At 46.5% G+C, this 27,801-nt stretch overlaps 1 protein-coding gene across 1 annotated transcript in view; it reads right to left on the bottom strand.

Annotated features, from left to right (window-relative positions):
* Positions 1 to 27,429, bottom strand: part of BICC1 (BicC family RNA binding protein 1) — an 851,967-nt gene extending 824,538 nt beyond the window's left edge. Inside the window, exon 1 of the mRNA XM_078642970.1 lies at positions 26,935 to 27,429. Within this exon, the coding sequence (XP_078499096.1) occupies positions 26,935 to 27,145 (211 nt within the window). The 5' untranslated portion in view covers positions 27,146 to 27,429. The remainder of the gene's footprint in view (positions 1 to 26,934) is intronic.
* Positions 27,430 to 27,801: the final 372 nt, after the last annotated feature.

The following is a 27,801-nucleotide window of genomic DNA, read 5'->3' on the forward strand; positions in this document are numbered from 1 at the left end:
AAGATGGAAACAAGGAAGAAAGTGAAAAAAAGGTTAAAGTAAAAGTAAGGGTCCAAAGAAAGAAGAGTGAAAGGATCGACAGGTCAAAGGGTGAAAGAAAGGATTAACGAGAGGGTGAACAAATGGGTGGAAGGAAGGATGGAAGTGTAAAAGGATGGATATGTGAAAGGATTGAGCGAAGGATGGATGGAAGAAAGGTTGTAAATTTGAAGGTAACTTGTTGAGGGATGCACTGGTACGACCTCCTTGCTCACTCCGTACCGTTAGAGGATCATAGAAAGTGGAGGTATTGTAATTTTCCACTGCTCCCTTACACTTACAGAACTCTGACAAAAAAACTAAATCAATCGCAGACAAAAAGTAATGAGTCAAAAATACCCTAAAATTAAGACTCTCAAAGCCAGTTCACAATGGCATAGAAACTCACCCAGTCGCAGAGAATAAACCTGCAAAGTTTAGATGTGGGATCAAATTATCCAAATTCACTATGGATCAGCTCACATGGAAATCCACACCACACACACACACACACACACAGATACCTGCGGTTTCACTCCACTCCCTTAAAGAGGGAAGCCCTTAGTCTACAGTCAAAATGTAACCAGAGTGAAAGCAATTCTTTTAGCAGAGCACTACATACAATAAAATAGCACAACAAAACACCACCATAAAATGACACAGAAATGTCTAGGTTTCCAAAATAATTTTCCAAGTTAAAATAAAAATAATAGGTGCAAGGTCATCTAACTAGACAAATATGAGAAGAGAGGTGTGGTATCTCCCTCCTCTGCCTCCCCCCGGCGGCTCTGCGTGTGATGGTGCTGCTCGCGGTGACATCATTTAGAATGTCACCGCGACCAGCATTCCAAGGTGAGCGCCGGGGACACTGTGAGGCGACAGCAGTACTGTAGGCTGTGGCTGAGGTCACGGAAGTTCGTACTATCAATAAACGGCTTTTACTATCCACCACCCTGAGTCCTGGTCGTCCTTTGGTGGATTCTACACTGGCGACGAGGGTCAAAGCCGTGACCTCAACACGCCAAGAGGCAGCAGCTGACTCGAGATAACACAGCCAGCTGAAGGAAGAAAATCGGGATTGCAGCAGCTGACTCGAGTGTACACAGACTTAATACTGTGAAAGGAACGAGTCGCTTTGGCTGCAACGTGAGGGGCTGACAGAATGTGTGAAACAGCTCGACGGAGGGACGTGTCATCCATTTGAAGGGAGGCGATATATCAGAAGTGCCTGAGACGAATGAGTTAAGTCTCCTCCTGACCGACACTCTAGAGGTGAGGCCCGGCTGCTTGTACCCCAGCGCGCTGACCCAGACCTTCCGGCCACGTTATGTGTGGCGAGCTTTGACGTCTAAATATAACTATTGGGGTAACCTGTCAGCTCTAATCAGACCCTGCCTGCGGAAATTTATAACGCCACCGGAGCTGTGACTCAAAGCGGGAGCCAAGCGTTTGGTCCCCAGCCTCTCTTTTAAGACTTTCACCGCGCGCTCCGGTTACCTGCAGCAGGGCGACGCTGTGTGTTGCACAGGGGCGTGCGAAGCCTGCACTCCTTGGTTGAATTCCCCCTGCATCACCGCTCAGCCCTGCGATAGTGGTGCGTGACTTTTAACACCCACATGAGGAAAGTACACACGGGGTGGTGCAAGAGGTGAAAATTTGAGGGGCTGAGGCGCTCTCCTACTGCGTTGGGTGACGATGGAAAGCGTTTTGGGCTATTGTCAGTCTTAAACTTGCCAGTGCTGCGTGGAAGAAGTAAGGAGGCTGCGAGGGAGTTCGAAGCGTTTTGGCTGATGTGAGGAACGTGAGTAGATCATCCAGAGGCCCCTGGGGGCGCGACGTGAAGGTGTAAGAAGTCTGCGAGCGCAGCGGTGCAGTGCTGTGTCAGGATTATCTAGCCTCGTGCCTCAGTGACTGCCAGCGCGGCGTGGGAATTGAAAATATCTGGTGGTGGCGCTATTGAGAGCACAGTTGTGAGACCATTCTGTTTGGAGTACTGTCATGGAAAAACTGCACACAAAAAAAAAAAAAAAAAAAAAAAACATCACTAATTTGGAACATTGGAAGCAAAGTATTGAAATTTCGAGGGGCAGGTCTTATCTTTCTGCCTGTATGTTGTATCTAGTGAGAACAGTGCAGGGGAGGAAAGACTAATTTTTTTTTTTTTATCTTTTCCTCATAGCGTCGTCACTGGTAGTTCTACCTTTATTCTCTAAGTAAGGTGTATTTGGTTCAGATTTCAAGTTCTCACTGAACAAAGTTCGTTGAAGGGTGGGTAGGTGCATGTTTGAGGGTTAAAGTTACTCCCTGTCTTTTGTGAATTAAGCATGCAAAGTGTGACCCCTCCACCCTTCTTTTTGACCAACCCAGGTGACCCCACCATCCTGTGGAAGAAATGGAAAAAAGTGTTCCTTAATTACGCTACTGTGTGTGGGCCCAACTTAGGTCTAGAAAGGAAGGTTGCGTTGCTGGCCTATTACTTGGGCGCAGAGGGAGAGGAAGTCCTAGACCATCTCCCGGATTTAGGGGCACAGGAGGCAAGGGGTCTGAATGAATTTGAAATTAGTCTTAAGAAGTTGGATTTACACTACCTCCCCAAGACCAGCACAATTATGGAGAGGTACCATTTTGGAAAGAGGGCACAAAAGGAAGGGGAATCTATAGAAGATTTTGTGTCTGAATTGAGGAAGTTAGCTGCAACGTGCAAGTTTGGGGGAGCGAGCGAAGAGAGAATTAGGGACCAGTTCGTCTTGACCTGCAGGATGGAGCGAGTGCGTGAAGAGCTTTGGCTTAAAGATGACCCACCTTTGAGAGAAGTCCTCATCATAGCCAAGCAGGTAGAGCATATGTTGCAGTGTGTCAAGGAGATTAAACAGGATGCAGGGGAGAAGAAGAACGATGACAAGACCAATGTTAGCGAGGTGGTGACCGAATGTGAGACTGTGTCTGTAGTTAAGGGTCAGAAGGCAGTGGGCAAGGAGCAGAAGGAAAGCAGACCGGGAGGGTCATACAAAGGTACCTGCTACAGGTGTGGGAAACAAGGGCACCTAGCCAACGACAAGGAGTGTCCCGCCCTCAGGTTCACTTGTAACAAGTGTGGTAAGAAGGGCCATTTCAAGCAGTTTTGCAAGAGTGGACAGGGGCCCAGTAGACAGAATAGAGACAGAACTAATGTGGTGAGCGACGAATTTGTTGTGCAAGTGCAAGAGTTGAAGGCGCCAGGTCCCAGAAACCCCTTGTGTAAGGAAGTTACAGCACAGGTTGAAGAGGAACAAGTTGATAGTCCCAAAGACACCATAAAGATTGGGAATGTTGACCTAGAGGCATTGTTTGACTCTTGTTCTCGAATAACTATCATTAATGCCAAGGAGTTCTCACGTGTGTCCAAAGGCAAGATCATTTTGAGGAAGTTAGACCTGAGACCAGGAGGGTATGCGGGGCGCCCCATCTCCATGAAAGGGTACTTCCTGAGTAAAATTGAGTACAGGAACAGGTCTACTGTCTCCAAAGTGTATGTGTCCACTGTAGGGGACAACATTTTGGGGTGGCGTGCCCAAAAGGGGTTAGGAGTGTACCTCAATCCCAACAGCAATCCCCAGATTTTGATACAGGAGATTCAGGAAGGGGAGGCTGACATCACAAGAGAATTCGAAGAGGTATTTAGAGAAGAGCTTGGGTGTTTGAAGAACTACTGCCACAAAATCAAATTGAAGAAGGACGCCAAGCCCGTTGTGGCAAAAGTCAGAAGACTCCCCATAGCCATTCAAGAGGAGGTCAGAACTGAACTGGAGAAACTGTGCAAGACCGGAGTTATCGAACCAGTGGAGGCGACCGAATGGTTGGCGCCCATCGTGGCAGCGAAGAAAAAGGATGGGTCAGTCCGGCTCTGCATTGATTTAAGAGCACTCAACAAAGAGGTCGTTGTTGACCGGTACCCCTTGCCGAACATCACCCAAATGATGAGCTTGCTAGAGGGTGCCAAGGTGTTTTCCACCCTCGATCTCACCTCGGCCTATTTTCAGATAAAACTTCACGAGGAGTCTCAAGAACTCACCGCTTTTGTGACGCCCATGGGTGCTTACAAGTTCAAAAGAATGCCTTTCGGCCTAGTCTCGGCGGCTGCCGTCTTCCAAAGAATCATGGGCAACATCCTGAAAGGCATCCCTGGCGTCATGTGTTACCAGGATGACGTGCTGGTGTTTGCTAAGAACCAAGTTGAGCATGATCAGAGACTGAGATGTGTACTGAGGAGGTTTTTGTCCCAGGGCCTTACCGTGAAGAAGAACAAATGTGTTTTTAGCTGTGCCGAGTTGGATTTCCTGGGTCACAAGATCACAGCAGAAGGCATACGTCCCAAAGTCGAGCTCCAGGACACCATTGTGAATCTGCCACCCCCCAAGAACAAAGACGAGATCAAATCGTTCATGGGGATGTTGGAGTTTTATGGAAAGTTCATCAGAAACCTAGCAGGCAGGACTTACGCCATCAGGCTGTTGTTGAAGAAAGAAAGCGAATTCAAATGGAGCCAAGAATGCCAGAGCGAATTCGAGGATGTGAGGAGAGCTCTTGCGGAAGCCCCTAGTTTGAAGTCTTACATGCCCGGCCGGGCAACGATCCTCACCACTGATGCTAGTGCGAAAGGGTTGGGAGCGGTTCTCACCCAGAAAGGTGTGGAAGGAGAAGAAACTGTGGCCTTTGCCTCGAGGTCACTCCAAAAATCTGAGAACAACTACTCCGTCATTGAAAAAGAGGCATTGGCGGTATCCTGGGCAGTAGGCAAATTCAGAGATTTCCTGTGGGGTACTCAGTTCACCCTCCGAACCGACCACAAACCGCTGGTAGAAGTGTTCAGCAAGAAGGGTTTGGATGCCATCTCCAGTAGGATAAGGCGTTGGGTGGTCAGCCTCCAGGAGTACACATTCAATGTCGAGTATGTCCCAGGAACACAAAACTTTGCAGCTGACTGCCTGTCCAGGCTTGTCAAGGATGTAGAAGCAAGTGAAATGCGTGACAAAACAGATGACGATGAAGAAGGATTCATGGTTGAGAATGTCTGCACCATCCAGAAGGCGTTGGGTGAAGAAACGTGGAGAAAGGCACAAGAAGAGGACAAGACCATGGAAGAAGTTTGCAGAAGAGTGAGAGATGGATGGAAGCACGGGGACAAACGTGATGAAGACCTGCGGCCTTTCCAGGCTGTCAAGGACGAGTTAACCATTGTCGACGGATGCCTGTTCAGGGGAACAAGACTCATACCTCCAGCTACAGTGAGAGATAACCTGGTCGAGATAGCTCACGAAGGGCACTTAGGTATCACTAAGACCAAGCAAAGACTCAGGGAGAGCTATTGGTGGCCGAACATGGACCTGATCACAGAAAGAAGAATCAGAGAGTGCATCCCGTGCTGCAATAGCGACAAGGTCCTGAAGCAACAGACACCACCCATGGTGTGTAGGCCGCCCCCGTCAGGACCATGGGACGAGTTGGCTTTAGACATCATGGGCCCAATGTCTGGGGAACTGCGGACACCTTACATGCTGGTGCTCGTGGACCTGTACTCCCGGTGGCCGGAGATAAAACTCGTCAGTGAAGTCACGACAAAGACCGTCATCGGATTCTTGCGGGAGGTATTTATCCGAGAGGGGCTCCCCAGCAACATTCTCACTGACAACGGAGTGCAACTATGCTCGAAAGAGATGGAGGACTTCCTAGAAGAAAGAGGCATCAGACACAAGCGATGCGCATTGTATCACCCAGAAACCAATGGCATGGTCGAACGCTTTAACAAAACCATCAAGGAGAGCATCCAGCTGGCCAAAGCCAGTGGCTTAAGTTGGAAAGAAGAAGTGTGGAGGCGCCTGGAAGCATACAGGTTCACGCCACATCAGACGACGGGCGTCACCCCGTTCGAATTGCTCCGCGCAAGGACACCTAACACCAAGCTTACCCCAGGGTGGATGGAATGGAACAAGGGGTGGTCAGACCGTACCAAAGAAAAGGACAGTCTGAGGAAGCATGAACAAGCCATGAGGGTGAGGAAAGAAGGTTACGACCAACGCAAGGCCACAAGGGAGGTTGGTTTCAAAGTGGGAGACAATATCAAAATCAAAGCTCCCACCGGGAAGGCAAACTGGTCAGAGTATAGCAATCCCACTAAAATCACAAAACTTTTCAAGAATGCAGTCAAAACCCAAGAAGGAAAAATATGGAACCTAGGGAGAGTTGTAAGGTACCACCCTCCAGTTGAGGTCCCTGAAAGTGAAAAGGGGGGGAAAAGTGGTCCTAAGCTGGATAGCAGCTTCGCCATCAGGAGGCCGTCGGGTGTCCCCCACCCAGGCCACAGGCCCAACAAGAGAGTGATCAGACCTCCCAGGCATTTCGACCATTATGTAATGATGTAATCCTTATCTCTTGTGGAATGTTATTTTTTTCCCTTTCACTGTTCTCTGCTAATGTTCCATCCAACGTTTCTATTTCTGCAGGGAAGGGGGATGTGTGGTATCTCCCTCCTCTGCCTCCCCCCGGCGGCTCTGCGTGTGATGGTGCTGCTCGCGGTGACATCATTTAGAATGTCACCGCGACCAGCATTCCAAGGTGAGCGCCGGGGACACTGTGAGGCGACAGCAGTACTGTAGGCTGTGGCTGAGGTCACGGAAGTTCGTACTATCAATAAACGGCTTTTACTATCCACCACCCTGAGTCCTGGTCGTCCTTTGGTGGATTCTACAAGAGGTCTTTTACTAATTAATTGGCTACTCGAGTTACAGAAAATGAATGAGGAACGTGTTGTTCTGCTGTGATTCCAGTCCGGAGTAGCATTTCCCTCCGGTAAGTACATCCTACCATACCCAAGTAGCAATGAAAACCACAACTGTTATGAAAATCAAGCATATTGGCACTGACAAATTCAGAATACTTGGTAAAACATCCCCGGTTCCTGCACGTGATTTACATTTGTGTGATAGGGACAACAAAACATTTCACATTCCTCAGTATACCTATTAAATGAAAAGAAAGCCAATCTTTTTTTTCATTACTTTGACATGGACCCAGAGATGAGCACAGTTTTTATAACAAAAACATCTGGTTGTGCCAGAAAATTACATGTATTGTCATGGCTATGGTGATAAAACAATTCAACTGTGTGCGTCTCCTCTACGAACAACCGATAGCTCGGGTTGGAGTGAATGAGACAGTGTCCAGGGTGTTTCCCCTTAAGAGAGGCACCAGACAGGGCTGCCCCTTGTCTCCTCTCTTCTTTGCCTTGGCCTTGGATCCGTTGGCACACTGGATAAGGAGGGACGGGTCCTTTTGGGGCCTGGCTCTGACGGATGACTGGGAGGAGCAGATTTCTTTATACGCTGATGATATCGTACTATATATGGCGCGGCCATACCACTCGATAGCGCAGTCGCTACATCTTTTTGTGCTGTTTGGCAGCTACTCTGGGTACACTATCAACTGGGGGAAGTCGGTGATCTTTCCTCTGACGGGCCCTACTAGATGCCCAGCCACCGTCGCTACTGATGGCTTCAAATATTTAGGTGTATACATAACTAGGGATGTGGGGGAATTTTTTCACAAGAACCTTGAACCCAGTTGGCTTGCCTTGGGCCGATGCAAGACATTGGAGATCCCTCCCGCATTCCCTTATAGGCAGAGGAGCATTATTGAAGATGATCGCCTTGCCAAGGCTGCTGTATATCCTACAAAATACACCGTACCCTGTCCCCCAGGGAGTATTTACGTGTATCTCGCAGGCAGTGCGGACATTGCTCTGGAACGGTGGGACTCCCAAAATAGCGGTCAACAAACATACCAGGGGGGGTATACGACGGGGGCCTGGCTCTCCCCGATGTGCGACTGTACTACTGGGCTTCCCAGCTCCAAGGAGTTAACGATTGGGTGTACGCGGGCGGCTCCGAACCGGCCTATAGAGCTGACAGACTGGTAATGCCTAAGGGAAACTGTGAGCATTTGCTCTATGCTCGGAGAATAGGGACAGAGTGGCCTGCGCATACTAGGGTGGTGGTCCAGTGCTGGAGGGAGGCGAACAGGTTTTTGGGGTGGACGGACAGACTGACTGGCAGAACCCCCTGGTGGCTGTGAGATCAACTGCGAGAGGTGTCACAACTGACTGTCTTTGGGGGGTGGAAATTGATCAGGATAGATTATTTGGGTGACGCCTGGAAGGGCTCTGCTCCCCGCTCTTTCGCCTACCTCAAGAAGAAGTACGACCTCTAAGATTCACAACATTACTACTACCTACGCCTTACACACACCATTAGCTCCCACATGAGCAAAGACACTTCTATTCCGGAGTATTTCCCCATGGAAGACAGGTTATTGTTAGATCCCATACTAGAGAAGCCCACGTCCACCATCTACTGAACACTCATAAATAATATGTCTGACCCACTGGTGAAACTCTGAGAGGCATGGACCCGTGATATAGGTGCCATAGAAGAAAACGATTGGCAAGATGCCATACAGAGCCTGCTTGAGATAGCAATCCGTCCTAGGTTCAGGTTGGTCCAATTAAAAATACTTCACTGCATATACTACCCTCGCATACACCTATAAAAATGGGGCAGGAGCCCATCGGCCCTTTGCGTTGTCAGGGGGAAGGCACCTTCTACCACATACTATGGGAGTGCTCCGCTATAGTCCCTTTTTGGTCCAAAGTGGAAGACACAAAGTCGGAGGTTGTGGGCGCACCTGTTCCACTGGAGCCGAGATGGTTTTTATTGATGATGATGATGATGTGGTCAAGACACAAGGAACTCTGGTTGGCACTAGCGGCGAGGGTAGCAAAAAGTAACATCGCCAGGGGATGGGGCTCACAGACGCCCCCGTCATGGGAACAGTGGAGGAGGGACCTAGATTGGTGCCAGCGGGCCGAGGAAACCATTTATAAGAGCAGGGGATGTACGAAGAAATGGAAAAAGATTTGGGGACCATGGCGAAAGTACAGAGATGGGGGAGGGGGTCCGAAGAGTAACCATACAACTGTTAATGTAACTGTTAATTCCACTGCTGTACTATTTTTGCTGATCACCATTATGCTATCCTGTACTCTGCTTGTTGCTCACTGATTGTTGTGACTTGGTACTACGAGCTATGTTAATAAATAAACAGAATGCCCCAAAAAAAAAAAAAAAAAAAAACGATTCAACTGCGTGACTGGGAAAATTAGAACATGGTAAACCCTTGAAACAAAAATTTACTCATTTAATGAATAAAATATGGATTGCACAGTGTGTATATTTTTTTGTGTATGAAATGTTTTGAGTAAGACAAACAGTTAAGAAATATTTATATTTCAATGAAATCTGAAACAAAAAAATATGTACCATGAATGCAATGAATAAAGAAGATTTCTGCTTGGAATAATTTTATCTCTTAGTAATTCAAGAAGAAACACAGAAAAGTATCTTAAACCCAACAGTGTAATGTGGTGAAACATAGTGAAACTTAAACCATTATTTTTGTTTCAATGAAAAAAAGTTGAATATAAGTCAACTGTAGCCTGCTTTGATAAATACAAAAGTTTTACACGAGTAATCGATATTTCCCTTTATGGTTAACAGACTTACAGTGCAACTGTAAAATGATAATTACTTTAAAAAACAAACAGCCTTGCCTAAATCTTGGTAAATAATATTTCAATAACAATTACCGGCATTAGGAGTGATGAACCCAAAAAATGTTGGTTTGGACTAACTAACATCCACTGTTTTGATTAAAATCAATTTTCGAATTAAACCGAAAATACACAGTACAGATCTTTCAAAAATCGACAACACATTTCGAGGAAAGAATAGAAGATAAAAGGGGGAAGAGGGAAGGGGAAAAAAATTAGTACGGTTTACTGGGGTAGGCAGGTCCAATGGCAGGATGCAAGATAAAGGTCATATAACCCAGCAGAGGACCAATCTCTTCGTAAGGACTGTATGGTGGGAAGCCCATTAGGGCGACTTGGATGTCTATAGATACCCATCAAAAGTATCCCATGCATGTCATTGCGCTAGACGTGTTGCGCAGTGTTGTGCAGTTTTTTAATATATCAAATTGTCAGCACTTCTGGTGAAGCATAGCATATTGAATGGGGTTTCGGATGTGGATTTCCACTCAGATAGAATCGTCTTTGCACCTAGTGAAAGTATCAGGTCCAACAATAGCAGGTGCTTTTCAGGCAGTAGGGAGGGGAGTGGGTTGGCTATTATTCATAAGGTGAATTAAGAGGAAGTTAATCATAAATAGTATCTTGAAGATATCTTCTACTGTGTGTTGTAGTCTGGTCCAAAAGGGAGGAGTTAGGTTGCATATGAGAAATGTAAGTTCAAGGGATAGCGTCCCATCCCCACATCGTTAACAAATGTCCAAAGCATTGAGGCCTAGTTTGTGAAGCCTGGTGGGTGTCCAGTAGGTCTTGTGTATAGAACAGTATCTGGATTGGGTCTGTGAAGGAGTGATCTATGGCATATAAGGAGATTGCCAAATTCTACTCCACACAGAGTCCGTGAAGCGGGACAACTGAGAGAGTTGAACGAGAGGTTTCCACTTCTTTATTATACTTTTAGATAGGGAGGTCTGGACTTGGGTATGGTTCTCATAGTTTATATAGATGTGAAGCAGAGTGTCCTAACATCTTAGTAGGTTGGGGATATGGGGGGGATGGGGGGGTGGGGGTTGCAGGCAAGGCAGTTTGCATACAATGCTCTTTATTTGAAAGAAATTATAGAATTTGTGTCAGGAAGGTCGTAGTTGGCCCACAATGCAGAGAATGGAATAGAGTTTAAGAATAAGCCCAGGTCACCAATTGTATTTATACCTTTGTGGGCTCCCAGGTCCCAAAACAACCTTTTACCTCTTATGCTAATCTTATGATTGCGCGACAGAGAAGCTAGGATTGAGCCCTACATGTGTTTGCTCAGCAGTTTATCTACTTACAAAAAAGCTGCAATCATGTCAAACAATATAGATTGAGAGGTATAGGTGAAAATGTTTGATACATCGGATGGATGATACAAAGGATAGAGAAATGGGGTGGGTTAGTCGCGTTTCAATCTATAGCCACAGGGAAGAGAGGCTGTCTAGGTCCTTGAACTACAAGGAGCCTTGGGATGCCAAAAAAGCATGCCGCTATATCAGGAAGTCTGGGAGGTAAATAACACCCCTCTTCTTAGTCAATTTCAAGATGTTACCAGAGATTCTGGCTCTCTGCCTTTCCACAAAAAGTCAGATATTAGCGTATCCATTTCTGTAAAGGAGGAAGAGAGAGAAATTGGGGCTGGACTAGTGAGAAAGTTAATCTATGCAGCTATCATCATTTTGATTGTTTCTGAGCACCCCCACCGGGTAATGTATTTAGGGGACCAGGTATTTAGAAGATCTTTAATCTTACTCCGTTTTTTCTTTTCATTTATTGTTAGGGAGGTGTATAGGTCTTTACCAAACCATTTGCCAAGGTATTTAAGGGTTTTGGGTTGCCATTTCAGACTAGAGTTGCGTAGAATTGAAGCAGTGCAGTCAACATTTAAACAAAATACTTCAGTCTTAGTCCTGTTTAATGATTCGTTAGAAACCTGAGAGAATCTTTCTATTACAAGCATTGTATGGGGGATGGCATGGTCTGCATCTTCCATGAATATCAGCACATGATCTGCATAGGCTGCAACCAGGCGCCTGCCAGATTGAAATTGCACACCCTTTTACTGTTACTGTTACAACTGAGTGAGGAAAGAAGTGATTCAATGACTAATAAAAATAGAAGTGGAGGCAGTGGGCAGCCCTGCCGTGTACCATGGGCTAACAGGAAGGAAGTACATAGATGGTCGTTAACCCTAACCTTCGCCACCGGATTTGAATAGAATGCCATTATCATGTGAATGAAGTTCTAACCCAATTGGTATTGATGCAGGGCTGACTGCAGGAAGGTTCAAGAAACCTTGTCTAAGGCTTTTACCGCGTCAAGAGATAATGCTGCTCCTGGAGAATCAATGCTGATCGCCCTGTCAAGGGCATGGCAATTGGTCTAATATTGTCAGCCGTTAACCTGCCTTTCAGGAAGCCAGTTTGGGAGGGCGCAATGAGTTTCAGTATGACCTTTTAAATCTTAACACAAGGATCTTTATATATATTTTGCGGTCTATATTGATAAACGAAATGGGCTGAAAATTCCTGACATCCAAATGATCCTTCCCCTCTTTTGGGATGGCTTCAATTATGGCCTCACTCACTGAGCCAGATACTTAGCCAGAGTATGAATACTGGGCAATAGGTATTGAGTCCATGAAAATGTCACCGAATTTGGGTGTGTAACCGTCAGGTCCTGGTGCTTTCTCAGCTTTGATGGAATTAATGGCCTTCCGTATCTCCTCTCTAGCAATCGGAGCATTAAGAAAAATCTGGTTCTCCTGTGATACTTTAAGGCGGGTGCAAGAGGAAAGATATTCATGGTATAGATTAGGGAGGACCATATTTTTGGGTTATATTGGTCAGCGTGATAGGTTTTGAACTCATCCAGAATGTCCTGAGGGAATGCAGCTAGATTCCTGAAAGAGTTTCTGATAGTAGAAACGGTGGAATTGTTTTTGGTATATTTCAGGTAATACGCGAGACGTTTCCTTCCTCTGTTTACGTTCATCACATCCACTCTTAATAATCGCCATTAACAGATTGAAACTTTAATAAAACTTGGAATGCAGTTGCAATGGGATTGACATATGTGGATGCGACCGACCAAGGAAACACTCCTGCTCAATCAAACATTGTCATAAACCTATATGTGGCTACCCAGTGTGGAAAAGGTTATGTGATGAGATAACCTAGTAGTCTGCACTGTTGAAGTGTTTAATGTAAATTGAGATTCTATTTACCTAGAATATTTCAAGTGTGTCCTGCATTGATTGCTCCACCGGCAGAGTGATGGGAATATTACAAATCTTTTCAATTGACAAGGAATCTTTCAAATCATGTTCTGATGCATCTTACTCAATTTCACCCTATATCAATAAAATTCAGTCAACCATTAACTGCCTATGGTTGATAAAGGAAACAAAGTGAGCACACAGGAATCTAAAATCAGATAAGAAGCAGCCAAAGTTTATTTAATCAATAAATACAATAGAATTATTGTCTACACCAATGTTTCAAGCGTATGACAAATTGCTTTTTATGTATTAAATTAAATGCTACTGAGTACAGCCGGTGTTTCAATACAAGTTAGCCCTGACTAAAACGTTTAAACCTGAATACACAAAAGAATCCATTTTGACCAACCTGACCAAATAAATGAGCTGAGAAAACTGTTAATTGTGAAATATTAAAATGCTCGTTTGATTATTTAACTTTGAGGAAATAGTCTCGGAAAACAATGAAGAGCCATCTCGCACTTGTTGGGGGAGCCTTCTGCTTTCTGCTGTAGTTGCATGCCTCATGGTAAGGTGGGGGAAGGATACATGTCCTAGCCCCACATGTCAGTGGCTTCAGTTTTGCTTGTTTGCCTATAGGATGATACTTCCTCAGACACAAATTTGTGGGGTAATGGAAGTCGCTCCCCAGTTTATAGATTGGGTTCACAAGGGAGGTGGCTTTTACCCCACCATCTTGCTGCTGACAGGAGTACACTGGCTGCCTCTAACCCATTAGATGATTGATGCAGTCAATGATGTCAATCTGCACCCCTAAGGGCCTGGCAGTGAAGCGGGGAATTTAAAGTGAGGCTTTCTAACAAAGCTTATAGAATTGCAGCTGTGAGCCCGCTCTACCACAGTGCTAATGTTTTTAGGTCTCGCCTGAGCCAGCACATGTGCTGCTCTGCGAGACAATTAGTTAGGGCTTTTAAAAGTGCTGCCACACGGCCTAACGCTTGCTTTCATGTGCGCAGCCGCCAGCTTTCAGCGCCCTGGCCTCTCCTTTTTTTGAGCGCACCACTCTCGTGTTTTTTTTTTGTGCGGGCTTGTTGCTCGCGCTTCTTGTTTACAATTGTATTTTCAGGATTCACAACAGACTAATATCGTGGGTACCGATGTTAATTTAAATGACGCATAGTTCACCAGCAGTGAAATTTATTTGGATTATGCATTATCAAATATTTTGTTTATGCCTGCCCATCCAATGGTTAGTAGCACTGCGTGCACAGCATATAACTGTGCTTTACGTCTAAGCCACCACAGCCTGAGGTGTTTTTGATCTAAGAAATTCTGCATAAGTTAAGGCATGCTGATTTCTTATTGTAATGCACCTGGTAGTGACTTAGTCCAGAACTAGTCAACGCCTTGTTGGCAACACTTTATTTCCGTGGTGAAGTTGCCAGCGCCCGAGTGTTTACTTTGCGTCAGAGCGTGTCATGCTTGAACTCAAGTGTCTAGCCATTTCCTCTGCTTAACTCCTCCTTCTAATCAAAGCTGCCCCGCCCCCGCAAGTCATTGGTGCGATAACGTGTCCGTTAACTGCAGGCGCTGCATTAACTGCATGTGGATTTAACCTGGCAAGTAAAATAGGTCGCATTACACCCTTGCATGCATGTCATCAGGCGCCCGCTACTAATTACAATATAGAGACAGAGATTCATTTTAATAGACCAACAAAGAATGTAAAACGCGAGAAGAATGCAGCAACTATCCCTGCATGGGTCACTTCTTTAGATGTAAATATCCAATATTAGGGTGCAGACAGTATTCAGTGCTGGTCATTCAGCCATATGTAAGCACTCTACGGTTTCTGCAGATGAGAGAAATGCAGCACAGGAAAGTGAAGTCGTTTATTTAGGAGATTTATATAGCACTGCAAGTCTACTCAAGTTTACCTCACAGCGCTATACTGTAAGAATTACAAGTCCAGTCAATGTCGGGCAGTAGGAGTTCAACTGAATGTGAAGCACGTTTCATATCCAGTCTTCCTCGCTCTCTCGCGTTGTGTGTATTTTATTTAACCTGTTGCGTGCGGCCGTTTTTCCCGCTGTGTGCGGCATTTTCATAAATACCATGTTACATGACGAGCTCACCTTGTCAGCCGCACAGGGTAGGTAATGCTGATGACGAGCTGAGCTCGTCATCAGCATGGAAGGGGTTAAAGAACAGTCTTAAAAGCTTAGCTTCACGGTGTTTCTGGAATCTGCTTTCAATGCTGGATTTAACATATTTCTAAAGGTGTGTGTCTAGTGTCCCAATTTGGTCATATGTGGTGGCAGGATTCAACTTCTGGTGTCTTCCTGTTCTAGCACTGAGAACTTGTCAGCCACTTGAAAGCGTATTCTCCTATTGCCACATACGATGCCCTTCATTTAGCTGATCCCAAAAAGATTTAACAAGCTTGAAACATACAGAAATAATTTATGCCCCACCATTTTTTAAAGGGAAAACACCCTCTGCTTGCAGCAAAAATGACTGAAGTCAGTCACAGACAGGAGCCGCAGCACACCGTAGAGTACATGGCCAACCAGAAAAATACAATATTATGATGCGCTGTCAAGCAGGCTTTGATCTTACTGCAGTTGTTCTCAAGCATATATTTACTATTCTTGGAATGTTTTCGAACATGCGTAAGCACTTCTGTTATTTCCTACAACATACAACTTCATTCTCAAACTACTCAAACGGTTTCTAATTGTAAAGAGCAGCTTTTACAATTTTCCCATTTTTATTGCAGCCTATTTACAGTGTTAAAAGGACGAAAGGCTGAGTTGGCATCATCTGTATGCAACCTTGTGACCTGCCAATGCAGGAAGGCAGTGGCGAGCGGTAATCCACAGTGCCAGCTTGTAGGGTGACAGTACAAGGGCGCACGCATCAGACATACCTTTCAGTATTCAGGTAACACTGGAAGAGGGGTAGGTACTCTATCAACAAGCATTGGCATAGCCAATAGGTCTCGTCTTTGGGACCTTATAAGTGTTTAGCCATGCAACAGTTGATGTTGTTGCACCAAGGATATTGCGCTTCATAACTAAATGCTTATAAGGTCCCAAAAGCGAGACCTATTGGCTATGCCAATGCTGGTTAAAAGAGTGCTTTGAAGTATTATCTCTGGCCACTTATAGCTGTAAAACCCATGAGGCATACAAACATGAGCGTACATTTATTGGTTAAATAAATGGGAAAATATTAGCTGCAGCTTTAGTCTTTCACTTAACACTAAATAAGTACGGATACAAAAAATACAGAGGACATGTCAAAAAATACCATAAGACTGGGTGCCCTAATTATAAAGGCTAGCAAGGGATCAATTAAGAAGAATAACTTACAGGGCAGGAGAACATGTTACTCATCGACAGCAAATGCAGTGTTTAAGTAAATTTGCAGCAAATTGTGTCACTACATTTACACAAAGTAATCATATTCTTTCATACAATTGTTTAAAAAAAAGCCAGCTAATTTTCAATCTCGGTAGAAGGTAGTAGTAGATGACAGGCTCAAGCTTCTTGCGGGAGCAAACGGGTCAGCATCGGATCCCAACACTGGCCCTGAGAGTTTTTCTGAAACCAAGATACCCATCAGCATGCCCGGCTATCAGAAGATATCAGCGCAAAGACAAGTAAGGAATCCCCAAAATAGATATTTTATTTTAGATGAAGCATGACCACTGGTCACAGCTTTACCTACAACCTGATGAACAGTTAATTTACTGACCTTAAACAAATCGATCGAGTGATGCTCAAGAGAAGCCGGCTAGCATTAGCCCAGAAACAGAGCACAGCCTTTGACTCCGTGGGCGCTTGGCACGGTGATCAGGGTAGGCAATGGGAGAAGGGGCATTATTCCCCAGGACACAAGCTTTTTTTAGGGCCGACAGGTGTGTGAGGTGTCAGAGGGCAGAACGAGTGGTGTATCAACGTTGGGGGGGTCCCAAAAATGTGGGAAAGTATAGGGAGCCTGGTGCGCCTTCAGAGACTCATGACGAGAACAAGGGGGAAAGAAGGGGTGGGGAATGGCTTCCTTTTCCGTATCTTGTGCTGAAACTGTTGACTGTCCTTCGAAATGTGTACCGGCCCTACAAGCGCCTTCCTGATGATATATTCCTATTTAACGTCCTAAAGAGCAATGTTGTATCCAAGAGCTTTTGCTTTTTTTTTTTTATTTAAAAATACAATTAAAAAAATGTAAAAAAATATTCAGGGTCCGTCAGTCAGGCTCCGGAATTTATTGTAGATTTTTAAACAAGGGTGTCTGTTTAATAATGATGTGTAACAGTGCTCATTAGTGCCTGATGCTGCAGCCGCCATGTTTTCTTTTTCCCTTTAGGGCACTTTTTAAAACTAAGAAACAGGTGCTCGTCATATCATAGGTCCAACTTTGTTTTTGACCTGGGATTCTGACATGTCTATGCTCCCCAGGCTGAGGGGGCGGACACTTGCTGCCCAGGGACCCTGTTGCTGTCACAGCTGGACCTCGCCGCCTCCGCAAAGCACTCCATCAGCGGCCGCGGAGCGGGAGGACCACAGTCCCCATAATCCTTGGCGTGATTGCCACACCCACCGACACGCGATCTTTGGCGCCCGGAGGCGCATTTAACTGCGGCGCTTCCTCGGCAGAGCGGGGTACTTACTTGCTACGTCCGTTTGTTGCCTAGAGGCGACGGCTGCTCCCCAGGCTGAGGGGGCGGACACTTGCTGCCCAGGGACCCTGTTGCTGTCACAGCTGGACCTCCCCGCCGCCGCAAAGCACTCCATCAGCGGCCGCGGAGCGGGAGGACCACAGTCCCCATAATCCTTGGCGTGATTGCCACGCCCACCGACACGCGATCTTTGGCGCCCGGAGGCGCATTTAACTGCGGCGCTTCCTTGGCAGAGCGGGGGACTTACTTGCTACGTCCGTTTGTTGCCTGGAGGCGACGGCTGCTCCCCAGGCTGAGGGGGCGGACACTTGCTGCCCAGGGACCCTGTTGCTGTCACAGCTGGACCTCGCCGCCGCCGCAAAGCACTCCATCAGCGGCCGCGGAGCGGGAGGACCACAGTCCCCATAATCCTTGGCGTGATTGCCACGCCCACCGACACGCGATCTTTGGCGCCCAGAGGCGCATTTAACTGCGGCGCTTCCTCGGCAGAGCGGGGGACTTACTTGCTACGTCCGTTTGTTGCCTGGAGGCGACGGCTGCTCCCCAGGCTGAGGGGGCGGACACTTGCTGCCCAGGGACCCTGTTGCTGTCACAGCTGGACCTCGCCGCCGCCGCAAAGCACTCCATCAGCGGCCGCGGAGCGGCAGGACCACAGTCCCCATAATCCTTGGCGTGATTGCCACGCCCACCGACACGCGATCTTTGGCGCCCGGAGGCGCATTTAACTGCGGCGCTTCCTCGGCAGAGCGGGGGACTTACTTGCTACGTCCGTTTGTTGCCTGGAGGCGACGGCTACTCCCCAGGCTGAGGGGGCGGACACTTGCTGCCCAGGGACCCTGTTGCTGTCACAGCTGGACCTCGCCGCCGCCGCCGCAAAGCACTCCATCAGCGGCCGCGGAGCGGGAGGACCACAGTCCCCATAATCCTTGGCGTGATTGCCACGCCCACCGTCACGCGATCTTTGGCGCCCGGAGGCGCATTTAACTGCGGCGCTTCCCCCGCGTCGCGGGACACGCGCGGGTGCAGCCGGGCGAAGCCCGGGCAAAGGGCGGGCCCTCTACGGCCCTCATCGGACAAAGAAGGACGGGACGGGCCAGCCCCCCTGTTTGTTTGGCACCAACATTGGAGGTAAATTCCTCACTTGTAAATTCCCTAACTATGCCTAAGCCCCAAATTGGGGATATGTTCGTCAAAACCCCCCTTATCACAACTAGCCAACTGTTCCCCTTGTTCGGAGACGTGGGTAAAAACACACCTTGTCAATCCACGGTTGGGTCTCCCAGGGATGATTTAATTGCACTTCCACCATCTAGCCTTTCCTGGTTGGATGACTTAAATAGTCTGTGTAAGGCAAAGTACGTTTCAGCAGAACCTTCCCCCATATCAAAATGCAGCAGCTTATCACTATGTCCAAGGGAGCTGAAATCCTTCCCTGAAACCAACATCTATAGGACAATTTCTCCCAGGGTTACATCTGCCAAAAGGAAGCACGTTGGGGACGAAGAAAATGGTTTTTTTTCCAAAACACAAAAACTAGATAAACCATCTTTAAGTCCTATACCACCTGCAATTAATTCGGCCTTTATCCCGCCACCTGTTGATAACTTGGACGACTTATCATCATCCTCCCATGAGGCTCTTTTGCCGATGATCGAACATCTGGTCAAATCCCTAATACACCCCCTGATTGACAAAATCACTACGTTGGGGGAGAGGCTGACGGAGTTGGAGAACTCAATTAAATCTCATCTGAAATCCTCAACTCATATTGCAACACCTCACTGCCCGCCGACAACCGCTTCTTTAAACCTGCCCAAATTGACTACACCTCATGAAGCGGTACTTACTCAATTACCAACCCCCACCTCCTTGGTGCCAATTTTTCCGAAACCCCCACCGAAACCGATAACAGCGCGTCACATTCCCCCCAAACATGTGCGCACCACACATATACACTTACCTCCAGTAGCAGCGCCTTTTGTAACTGTTCTCTCTGGAGTCCCTGAATTAACACAAGGTAAAGCTGAGAGACAACATGACCTTATGAATAAGGTCAAGTTCTGGCTATCCAAAAACAGACCTCTGCCTTACCACCTTGATGGCCAAATAATAAGCGTCCGGAGGGTGGGCTGGCTTGGACCCCTCAAAAAAGACATCTTGGGCGATCGGATCCTGATACGATTTAGGAGCAGACACATTGTGCCATATATGCAGACCTGGCTATCTCAAAAAGGCGATGGACTTATTTCTACCTGGAACCTGTATGACTTCTACCCTAATACGTCTTACATGCTTTCCCCCAGACCTCTGGGCATTGACAACAACCCAGTGGGTAGAGGAATCCATTTAAGTAATGGCAGTAATTTTCCAGTGGCTTTTAATGGTCTCAAACCGTCGTACAACAGCTTTATGTATTGTAATTACTAAATCTTTAGAACACTGTTATTTCTAATGTTCCCTAAAGGCTGTGTAAAGGACCAAAACTTGTTATGCTTAACCGCTTCAGCGCGGCGCAGATTCCTGCGCTGTGCTGAACGTTCCATTGGGCTTATGGAACCATGACGGAACGGTTCCGTCATGAGCACAGCTCAACCGACGCTCATGACGGAACCGTTCCGTCATGAGCATGGAAGGGGTTAAAGGGAGGGCCAAAGTCTTCTTTTAATCCTTTCACTGCGTAATCTAAAGCCAATATGTGGTTTACTTTAAAATGCAATGAATTTTTGGTTTGTATGTTTTTATGCTTTGATGCTGCAATGAATTCTTTGTCTGTATGCTTTTATGATTTTAAAGTTAAAATCGAATAAAGCCTTTTGATTTGATTTGATCTAACAATGACAATCTGGGAACATCAGCAGGCCAGGCTACATTGACTTGCTATTCAGAGGCAGGAGGCTACAGGAAAATTAAATGCCTGCTCAACTGAAAGGAAGTAAACACAGAACTGATGCATAAAGTCCACAAGTCGAGTGCAGAAACAAATCTTTGACAATAAAATGAATCTGCTGGAGTGTGGATACTGAGGTGAATGCATTGCCTGATGGCTACACACGGTTATCAAGTTACTGAAAACGTGAACATCCTCTATAATGTTGTAAATAATGGTGTCTAAATGGGTGCTTTTATGACAGGAGATCGGTAGAATGCATTTAGGAAATAAGTTTGATCGAAAATAGAAATAAGTTCCAGCGAGAGAGGAACGTGGAAAGTAAATGGAAGATGATATTTTAAGGCAGCCTCGATTCTCAGATTGTGGATGCTACAAAGAAAAGATTCAGGCAGGAGAAAAATGGCGGTGAGCAGAGCATGTGACAACAAAAGCACTTTGAGAACTGCTTAATATCGATAAGAGCACTGACTCCTGCTGGTGTACTGAATGCAATCAACCTTCATAAATTATACCTCTGTGGTAGCACATGAAAGTTTTTTTGATAAACAATATCACAACATAACCATCTCGGAACAAAAAAAACAACAACAAAAAATTAACCTGTTTATTAAATCAGGACGGTGGAGCAAATGGCTCATGCGGCCATTTGTCTAGCAGAGACTAAGGTTTCTTTTCACACAAGAGGCCCCATCTGAAACACAAAATGCAGGACCTCTCTTTGAGGTTGCAGACATTTTTAAAAAATGGGCATTCCCAGTTTGCATGAGGGCATTGCCTCTTACCTGGGAGGAAACCTGTATGCCCATGGGCACGGTCTATATAGCCGACACATCCACACAGGCAAATCGGCCCTTGGGGGTGTGCTGGACTGGTTAAAAAGCCCTCCTTTCCAAGACACCCTTTAGGAAGAGGCACGGAGGAAATGGCTCGCTCTTGATTCACTCCATCCATAACATAGCGGCTCTCTCTCTTACCTGCAGCCAGGGGTGGGCGTGGACCAACAATGACAGAGCAGCAGGGGCCGCCCTCCCTCTCTTTTGATAAATCACTTAACATGGTTCCATTTATGTTCATAAAATGAAGTTTGTTTTTTGGGGCAGATTTTATATAGCCCGAACTCGACCTGAAGGTATTGGAGCGCTTTACATGAGCACCAGTTATGTTACACAAGGACACATTCATTTTTTGGTAGGCAAGAAGTTGTAATAAATCCTCACTTTGCTGAGTCCTAGATGAGGCACAGACATACCAAATGAGTATACTTACTGCAGAATAAAAAATTTGCATTGTTAAACAGTTTGGGAGCACATATAATGTGGGCGAAAATCGTAACACACCACACAAAACGTGAATAACCCAGGAAAGTGGGCACGCATTCAAAAAGCTAGGGGTCTCTATGACCATCTACTGCATGAATAAAGAGGGATTTCCTGTGTTTGCTTTGGTATGACAAGCTGGAGATGACCACAAATCAGCAGACACTAGAGGTGTGGCAACTGTACTGCATGCCCAACAAGCACCCAATGCCAAGTCTTCCAAACAAGCCAATTTCAAGTGGCGACATAAGACACACGCCAATTGTGGTTCAGACAACTTGACTTATTGTATATTGTGCCCATGCAATAAACTTCATGTTGGCAAAATCACAAAGACAGAGTACCACAGCACGGTCATTCATCAGATGCAGAGTGCAAAATGAACCAGTGGACAGTCAAGACCAGAAGAGAAAGTATTGAGCCGACTATATGAAATGGGCTGTGTTGGAGCATTTCATCACCTGTAAAAGAAGCACCAACAGGGCATCTGTTTTGACGTATAAAGAGAACTACAGACTAATCAGTGCTCCTTGGCCTTTGCCAATGTGTTACGGTGAATGTTTTTATTTGCCCAGGCTCCATTACCCATTTTCACTACCGGCTTGTAAATGGCACATTCAAGAAGATGCTAATGTTTTAGAAAGTATACACGGTTGCCCTGTCTGTAGCCACAAGGAATGGGCCTGCTGTGATTTATCCTTTTGGACATAGTCCATGCATGAGATCCATTGAGTATGTGTGTGTTTTTTTGGGGTGTTCAAAATTCATGTAATTTGCTTTGGCGTAATAATGTAAAATTCTGCAAAAATGATTGAATTACACAAAATGCAAAACTGGTATTTAGCACTATATTTTAGAGCAACATGCTTGCGTCGTCATGCCCATTTTGGATGCGAGGATCAGTGCTAAATTTGAGCCAGTGGTTTCCAGTGCTCAGCACAGGCACTTATTTGTCAAAACCAGCGCCTGAGACTGTCTGCCACAAGGTGGCATCATCTGGCTAATTTAGAGATGACCACAAGAACAGTTAATTATTAATTCAATATATATTAAAAGTGAGTATTACTTGCCGCCCAGCCATTCATGTTGCTTTGAGATCTGGAATAGTCCAAATTGTCACTTGTGGGAGTGTGATGGTTAGTAGTTGTGTTGCTACTATCATTGGCAGCATGGCAGGTGCACTTATTTATTTTTTTACAAACTAAGCACTGGCAAGGGTGCATTTCACACTAAAAGAAATACCTAAAACAAAAAGCTCCACAAACGTCAGCAGCTCGCGTCTTGCTAGGTCAAATTGATCCCCTACTACAGCGCTAAAACATTGCCACGAAAATTAAATGATCGTGCCATGCGGGGTAATTTCTGAAATTTCACTTAGAAAGGTTAACATAATAATATGCAACATTACAAAGGTGTAACTGAAATTTCACCAACAGCCTAATGATTACAGAGCCTGCTTTTGTCCTTGCTCCAGTGCTTAATTTGAGCCGTGGTTTCCAGTGCTCTGCACCGGAACTTAAATGCCAGCACCTGCACTTAGTACAGTCCACCACATGGTGGCGATGTTTATCTAATTTAGAGATGAGCACAACAACAATTGTCTATTTATTCAATATACTTAGAAAATGATGTCTGCCACCCAAGCCATTCTTATAGTTTTGGGGGCCTGAGATCATCTGAATTGTTACACGCGTAAGAGTGGGATGTTAGTAGTTGAGTTTGTAGTGTCTTTGGCAGCGCTGGCAGGGACAGTGGGTGGTGCAAGTTGCAGTGGCCTTCGGACATGGGCCCTGGCACTCATTCTCCAAATTAAGCACTGCCCTGCTTCAACTGATGGTGCGACCTTAAAGCCCACACCCACCTAGACAGTGAGTGTTGCTTAGGACTGGACTTATACATCGTATTTAGATGCATCCCTTCTATTTAACTATCTTGCAAGAATATTTCCCTACTAGAGCTATGTGTAACAAACATGTATTTCTAACATCAGACAGTGCTTCTTCTCCTTCAAGTACCTTAGGCACACATGGTAATTAGCATTTCAAAAATGCTATAAATTCCTGTATTTCCAATTAGTATGGCGGCGGTAAACTACCCCTTTGGTGCATCTGGATTGTATAAGCTCAATTTATGAGAAAAAAATGAGTTGTTGGTTGCATCTGAACTTAGCCTCCGGCTGGTTACAGTTTTAAATGTGACATCCCCCTCTTTGAACTATGCACACCATTGCCGCACGACCAAATTTCAAATTATAATGGTTTATTTTTAGTGTATTTATGATTATTGAAAAACTCTTTCCAAAAAACCAACTCATTCACATGTCACACATATAATATTTGACCTGCTCACGATAGTTTTTGCAGGTAAGTGTGTTATAATAATACAATCAGTGGTTTGTGAGTTTGGCCCCCAAATTAGGATCCCTAGCTCTGCACTAAATACCACACTATTTTAACTAGGTAAAACCTAATGGAATTCATACGGGTACAAACTGAACAGTTCATGATTGCACACCCTGGGACATGGGGGAAGATGAGGTAGTACCACAGAATTCCCACCCGGAAGTGTGGATCTCAGAATAATGCAGTTCACACAGGAAATACTGTCCTTCACGATATCACCGCATCACATTGCAACAGATCTTTCAACAAGCCTCAAGGCAGAGTAAGAGTACTACAAAAAAAGGGTCACTTCCCTCACTTCAGGAGCACTCTAGGCCCTAACTAAGCTCGTTTGTTGAGTATAAACTTGGGCTGGTTGGATGATCAAAATTAATTCAACACTTTTCATAAATATACAAACATGCCATCCTTCCCAGAAAACGTCACGGTTTCAGCAAAAAATCTTAACCGTTTTCATAAGTGTCTTTCCCCACATTTCCGTTTACGTTTTCCCAAAGGCAGGCATGCATATAAAATAAAAAACAGTATATCGCAACAACATTTCCCATCACTCATTAATATTGTTAGCAGTTTTCTGGGGGGCGGGGCGTTGACACAGGTGTGCATGCCTTGCCTAATGAAAATATTCCCAGAGGTAAGCTTCATTGCTCTCTAAAAGCTTGTAAACAAAAACGAACTGTTTCACAGGTGTGACTTCGTGTTCAAGGTCAAAATTTGCAGAAAGGACATAGAGCGAACGTCGTCAAGCATATGGAACCTCCACTTGAAGGCAGGAAATGCACTTTTCAGGAGAACGTACTACGAGGTTTGTAGTAAAGGTATATGTGGTAAAGTAAAAAAGTAAAAAAAGGGGGGGTTAGGGGGGTCTCCCCCCCAAAAAAGAAACTCACCTGAAGTCACGTCGGGTATCAGCGTCGTTTAAGAGAAAACGGAAAATAAACTTCCGCTTTCTCTTAACGACGTATGACGTCACCACGCTAGTAATTGTGGTAAATGTAATGCGTGGTAAACGAATTCCGTTGTAACGCATGCGTGGTAAAGGCATGCGTTGCAACGGAATTTGTTGTAACGTCATATATTCACCTCAAACGTGACAGTAGTCGAACTCCACGGCCAGCTGACTGCACCCTTCCACAAAGGGCCTTATCGCGAGTTAACCAACACTTCTAAGGAGACTGTACAGGGTGGGAGTCTCGAAGTTGTCTCGGTATGAACAATATGACACGCACTTCTTGTTTTCCATCTCGGCGACTGTTTAAAGTATTTAATTCAACCCAGGTTTTCCTTCAATCTCTGTTTCTCTGACTAAGCCGTAGCGAATTCCTGTGGAAAACACAGGTCCCTGCAGCAGAGGGGTTCGATGGGAACCTGGAAAGAGAAACCCCGGAGAGTCCAGATGCTCACCGCAGACTGGCGGCCATCCCGAGCGCAGCATCATCGCTAGGGAGAAGCCAAATGCCACTGGAGCTAGGTGGCAGAGTGCCTTTCAAAAGTGGCCAGCATTGGGAAATATTTTGCGTCATTGCGAACAGAAGGGAGCTGCAGTGACGCTGCTGCGTAGAAGAGCCTTTTAACGCCAATGCCGGCAGCAACACTCCAGCACAAGCCGGTACTGCGCCCAGCTGCCCTGTCACCTTATATTTCCGGTCACCTCCCGACAGGGACATTTAACACAAATGACTTTACTTTTTCGAGTTCATGGTAATCCCCAGATTAAAGCGGCGGAAGTAGATGGGAGAACATTATGGTGGCTAGTCAGTTTGGTCTAGCTTTGGAACTGCATTAATGTAGCACGTCAAACTTCTGACCAGCCACCGCGGCGCCTTTGGTGGCCAACCTACTGTACTAGAGACTGAAGGTTCAACTTGGTTTTACATGGATAGAGAAAGTATCATGTTTTTACGTAAAAGGCTGCTATCTATGTCCCTAAAGAATTAAATTGGCTATAGAGATAACACACTACAGTGCGGCCGGAGGAAGCGATTTTTGAGGCCAAACTAGCTGGCTACAAAATCTTTCAACCCAATAAAAGTACATTTTTCTCAAAATGCTTCCTATAAAGACGCATTTCTTTATAGCAAACTAAGACCATTTAAGACAACACAGTTCAAGTAGACGGATGAGCAAATATTCAAACGGTTAATTTAGAACATGCCTACACGGTTCACAGAAGCACGTGGTTAACTGGCTAAACTAGCACACACATTAGTTAGTGGTCAACCCAGGTGCCTGTAGCACAACTCTCTCACTTCTCGGCAGTCTCCAAGAATAACACGTGCAGCCAGTTAACTAAACAGAAGAGGTCAAAGGTAAACAATCGCTTTGTATGTATTTTATGTCTAGCGGCGCCCAAAGTGAGTATACGGTGCTTGTGCTCAAAGATGGTCCCATTTGCAGACCCGCTTCCGCCTGGCCCTGTCACCGGGAAGCTGTCACTGCGGCGCCCGGCTCCAGGCGCTAACAGCAAACATCTGCCGCCTGGGATGGGGAATGTAACGGATCTCATGGGAGGGAGGGGAGGCTCCGGGACGAGCCTTCTCTGGTCCTGCACACTCTTCTTTCTCAAGCGGTCCAGACGGATGGCACACTCCACACACTTAAGCCCCCACCCCCCCGGGTTGTAAACAGGCCGGGAGGGGGTGAGGCGCGGGCCGACCTCTCTCTGAGTCACCCTCCCTCCAGTCGGCGCTACGCCGGGAAAACTTTCCATAACTTTCCATGAGTTCCCAATCCCCGCCGGGCCGGTCCTTACCTTGCAGCATGGCCTCGAGTTTCTTGCGGTCCACTCGAAAACGCTCCTCGGTCCACTCGGGGTCGGGCGGGCTGTGCGGGCCGCTCAGGTCGTCCTCGGAGCCGGGCAGCGGGGAGTCGGCGCTGCGCTCGCTGTTGGAGCCCGGGTCCGACTGCTGCTGCTGCAGGAGGTACCCGCCCGCCCCGCAGAAGGGGTCGCACTGCGCCGCCATGGCAGGGTCCGGGCTCCTGCTGCTGCTGGGCTCACCTGGCTCTCTGCTCCTGTAGCGCCCAGGCTCTCTCACCTCAGGTCTGCCGCTGCCCTCCTCTCACAACCTGTGCATGATACTAGGACCAAGCGCAGCAGCCCCTGTAGTCTCAACTCAGCCCCTGTTCACAAGAGTCGTGCCCCCTCAGAGCCTGTGCATCTCCAGCTCGGCGTCCTTGGCAGCAGCAATCCCACCTCTCACCTCCCCTGCACTCCCTCCTCGCTGTGCGCCCAGCATCCGCGCAGCCCACCCCTAGCCCTGCCTCTGTCCGCCGGTCTCCTACGCCTCCTCCCCGCCCGCTCTCCGAACCGCAGCTCTGCGCTCTGATTGGTTAGCTAGTGGCCCGTTAGCCCCTCTAGGCCGGGGGTGGGTGCAGGAAGACCCGCTGCCTGTCCCGTTACCTCTCCGCCTGCCTCTCAAACAGGTCGATGCCCCCCTTACTCACACCTCCTCCAGCCTAGACTGACAACCACACCCCAGCCTGATGCTCTGGGAGACAATGTTGTGAGCAGCATCCACGTGTACAGGGGAGAGAGGGCAGCCTGTGTCCTAGGGCATCCCACCGACTCTGGATTCAGCGCGCCACTCTGGGATATGGTGTGTCTTGGTCGTTTTAGGTG

This window comes from Lissotriton helveticus, chromosome 5_1 (assembly GCF_964261635.1).
Source record: "Lissotriton helveticus chromosome 5_1, aLisHel1.1, whole genome shotgun sequence".
Taxonomy (NCBI): Eukaryota; Metazoa; Chordata; class Amphibia; order Caudata; family Salamandridae; genus Lissotriton; species Lissotriton helveticus.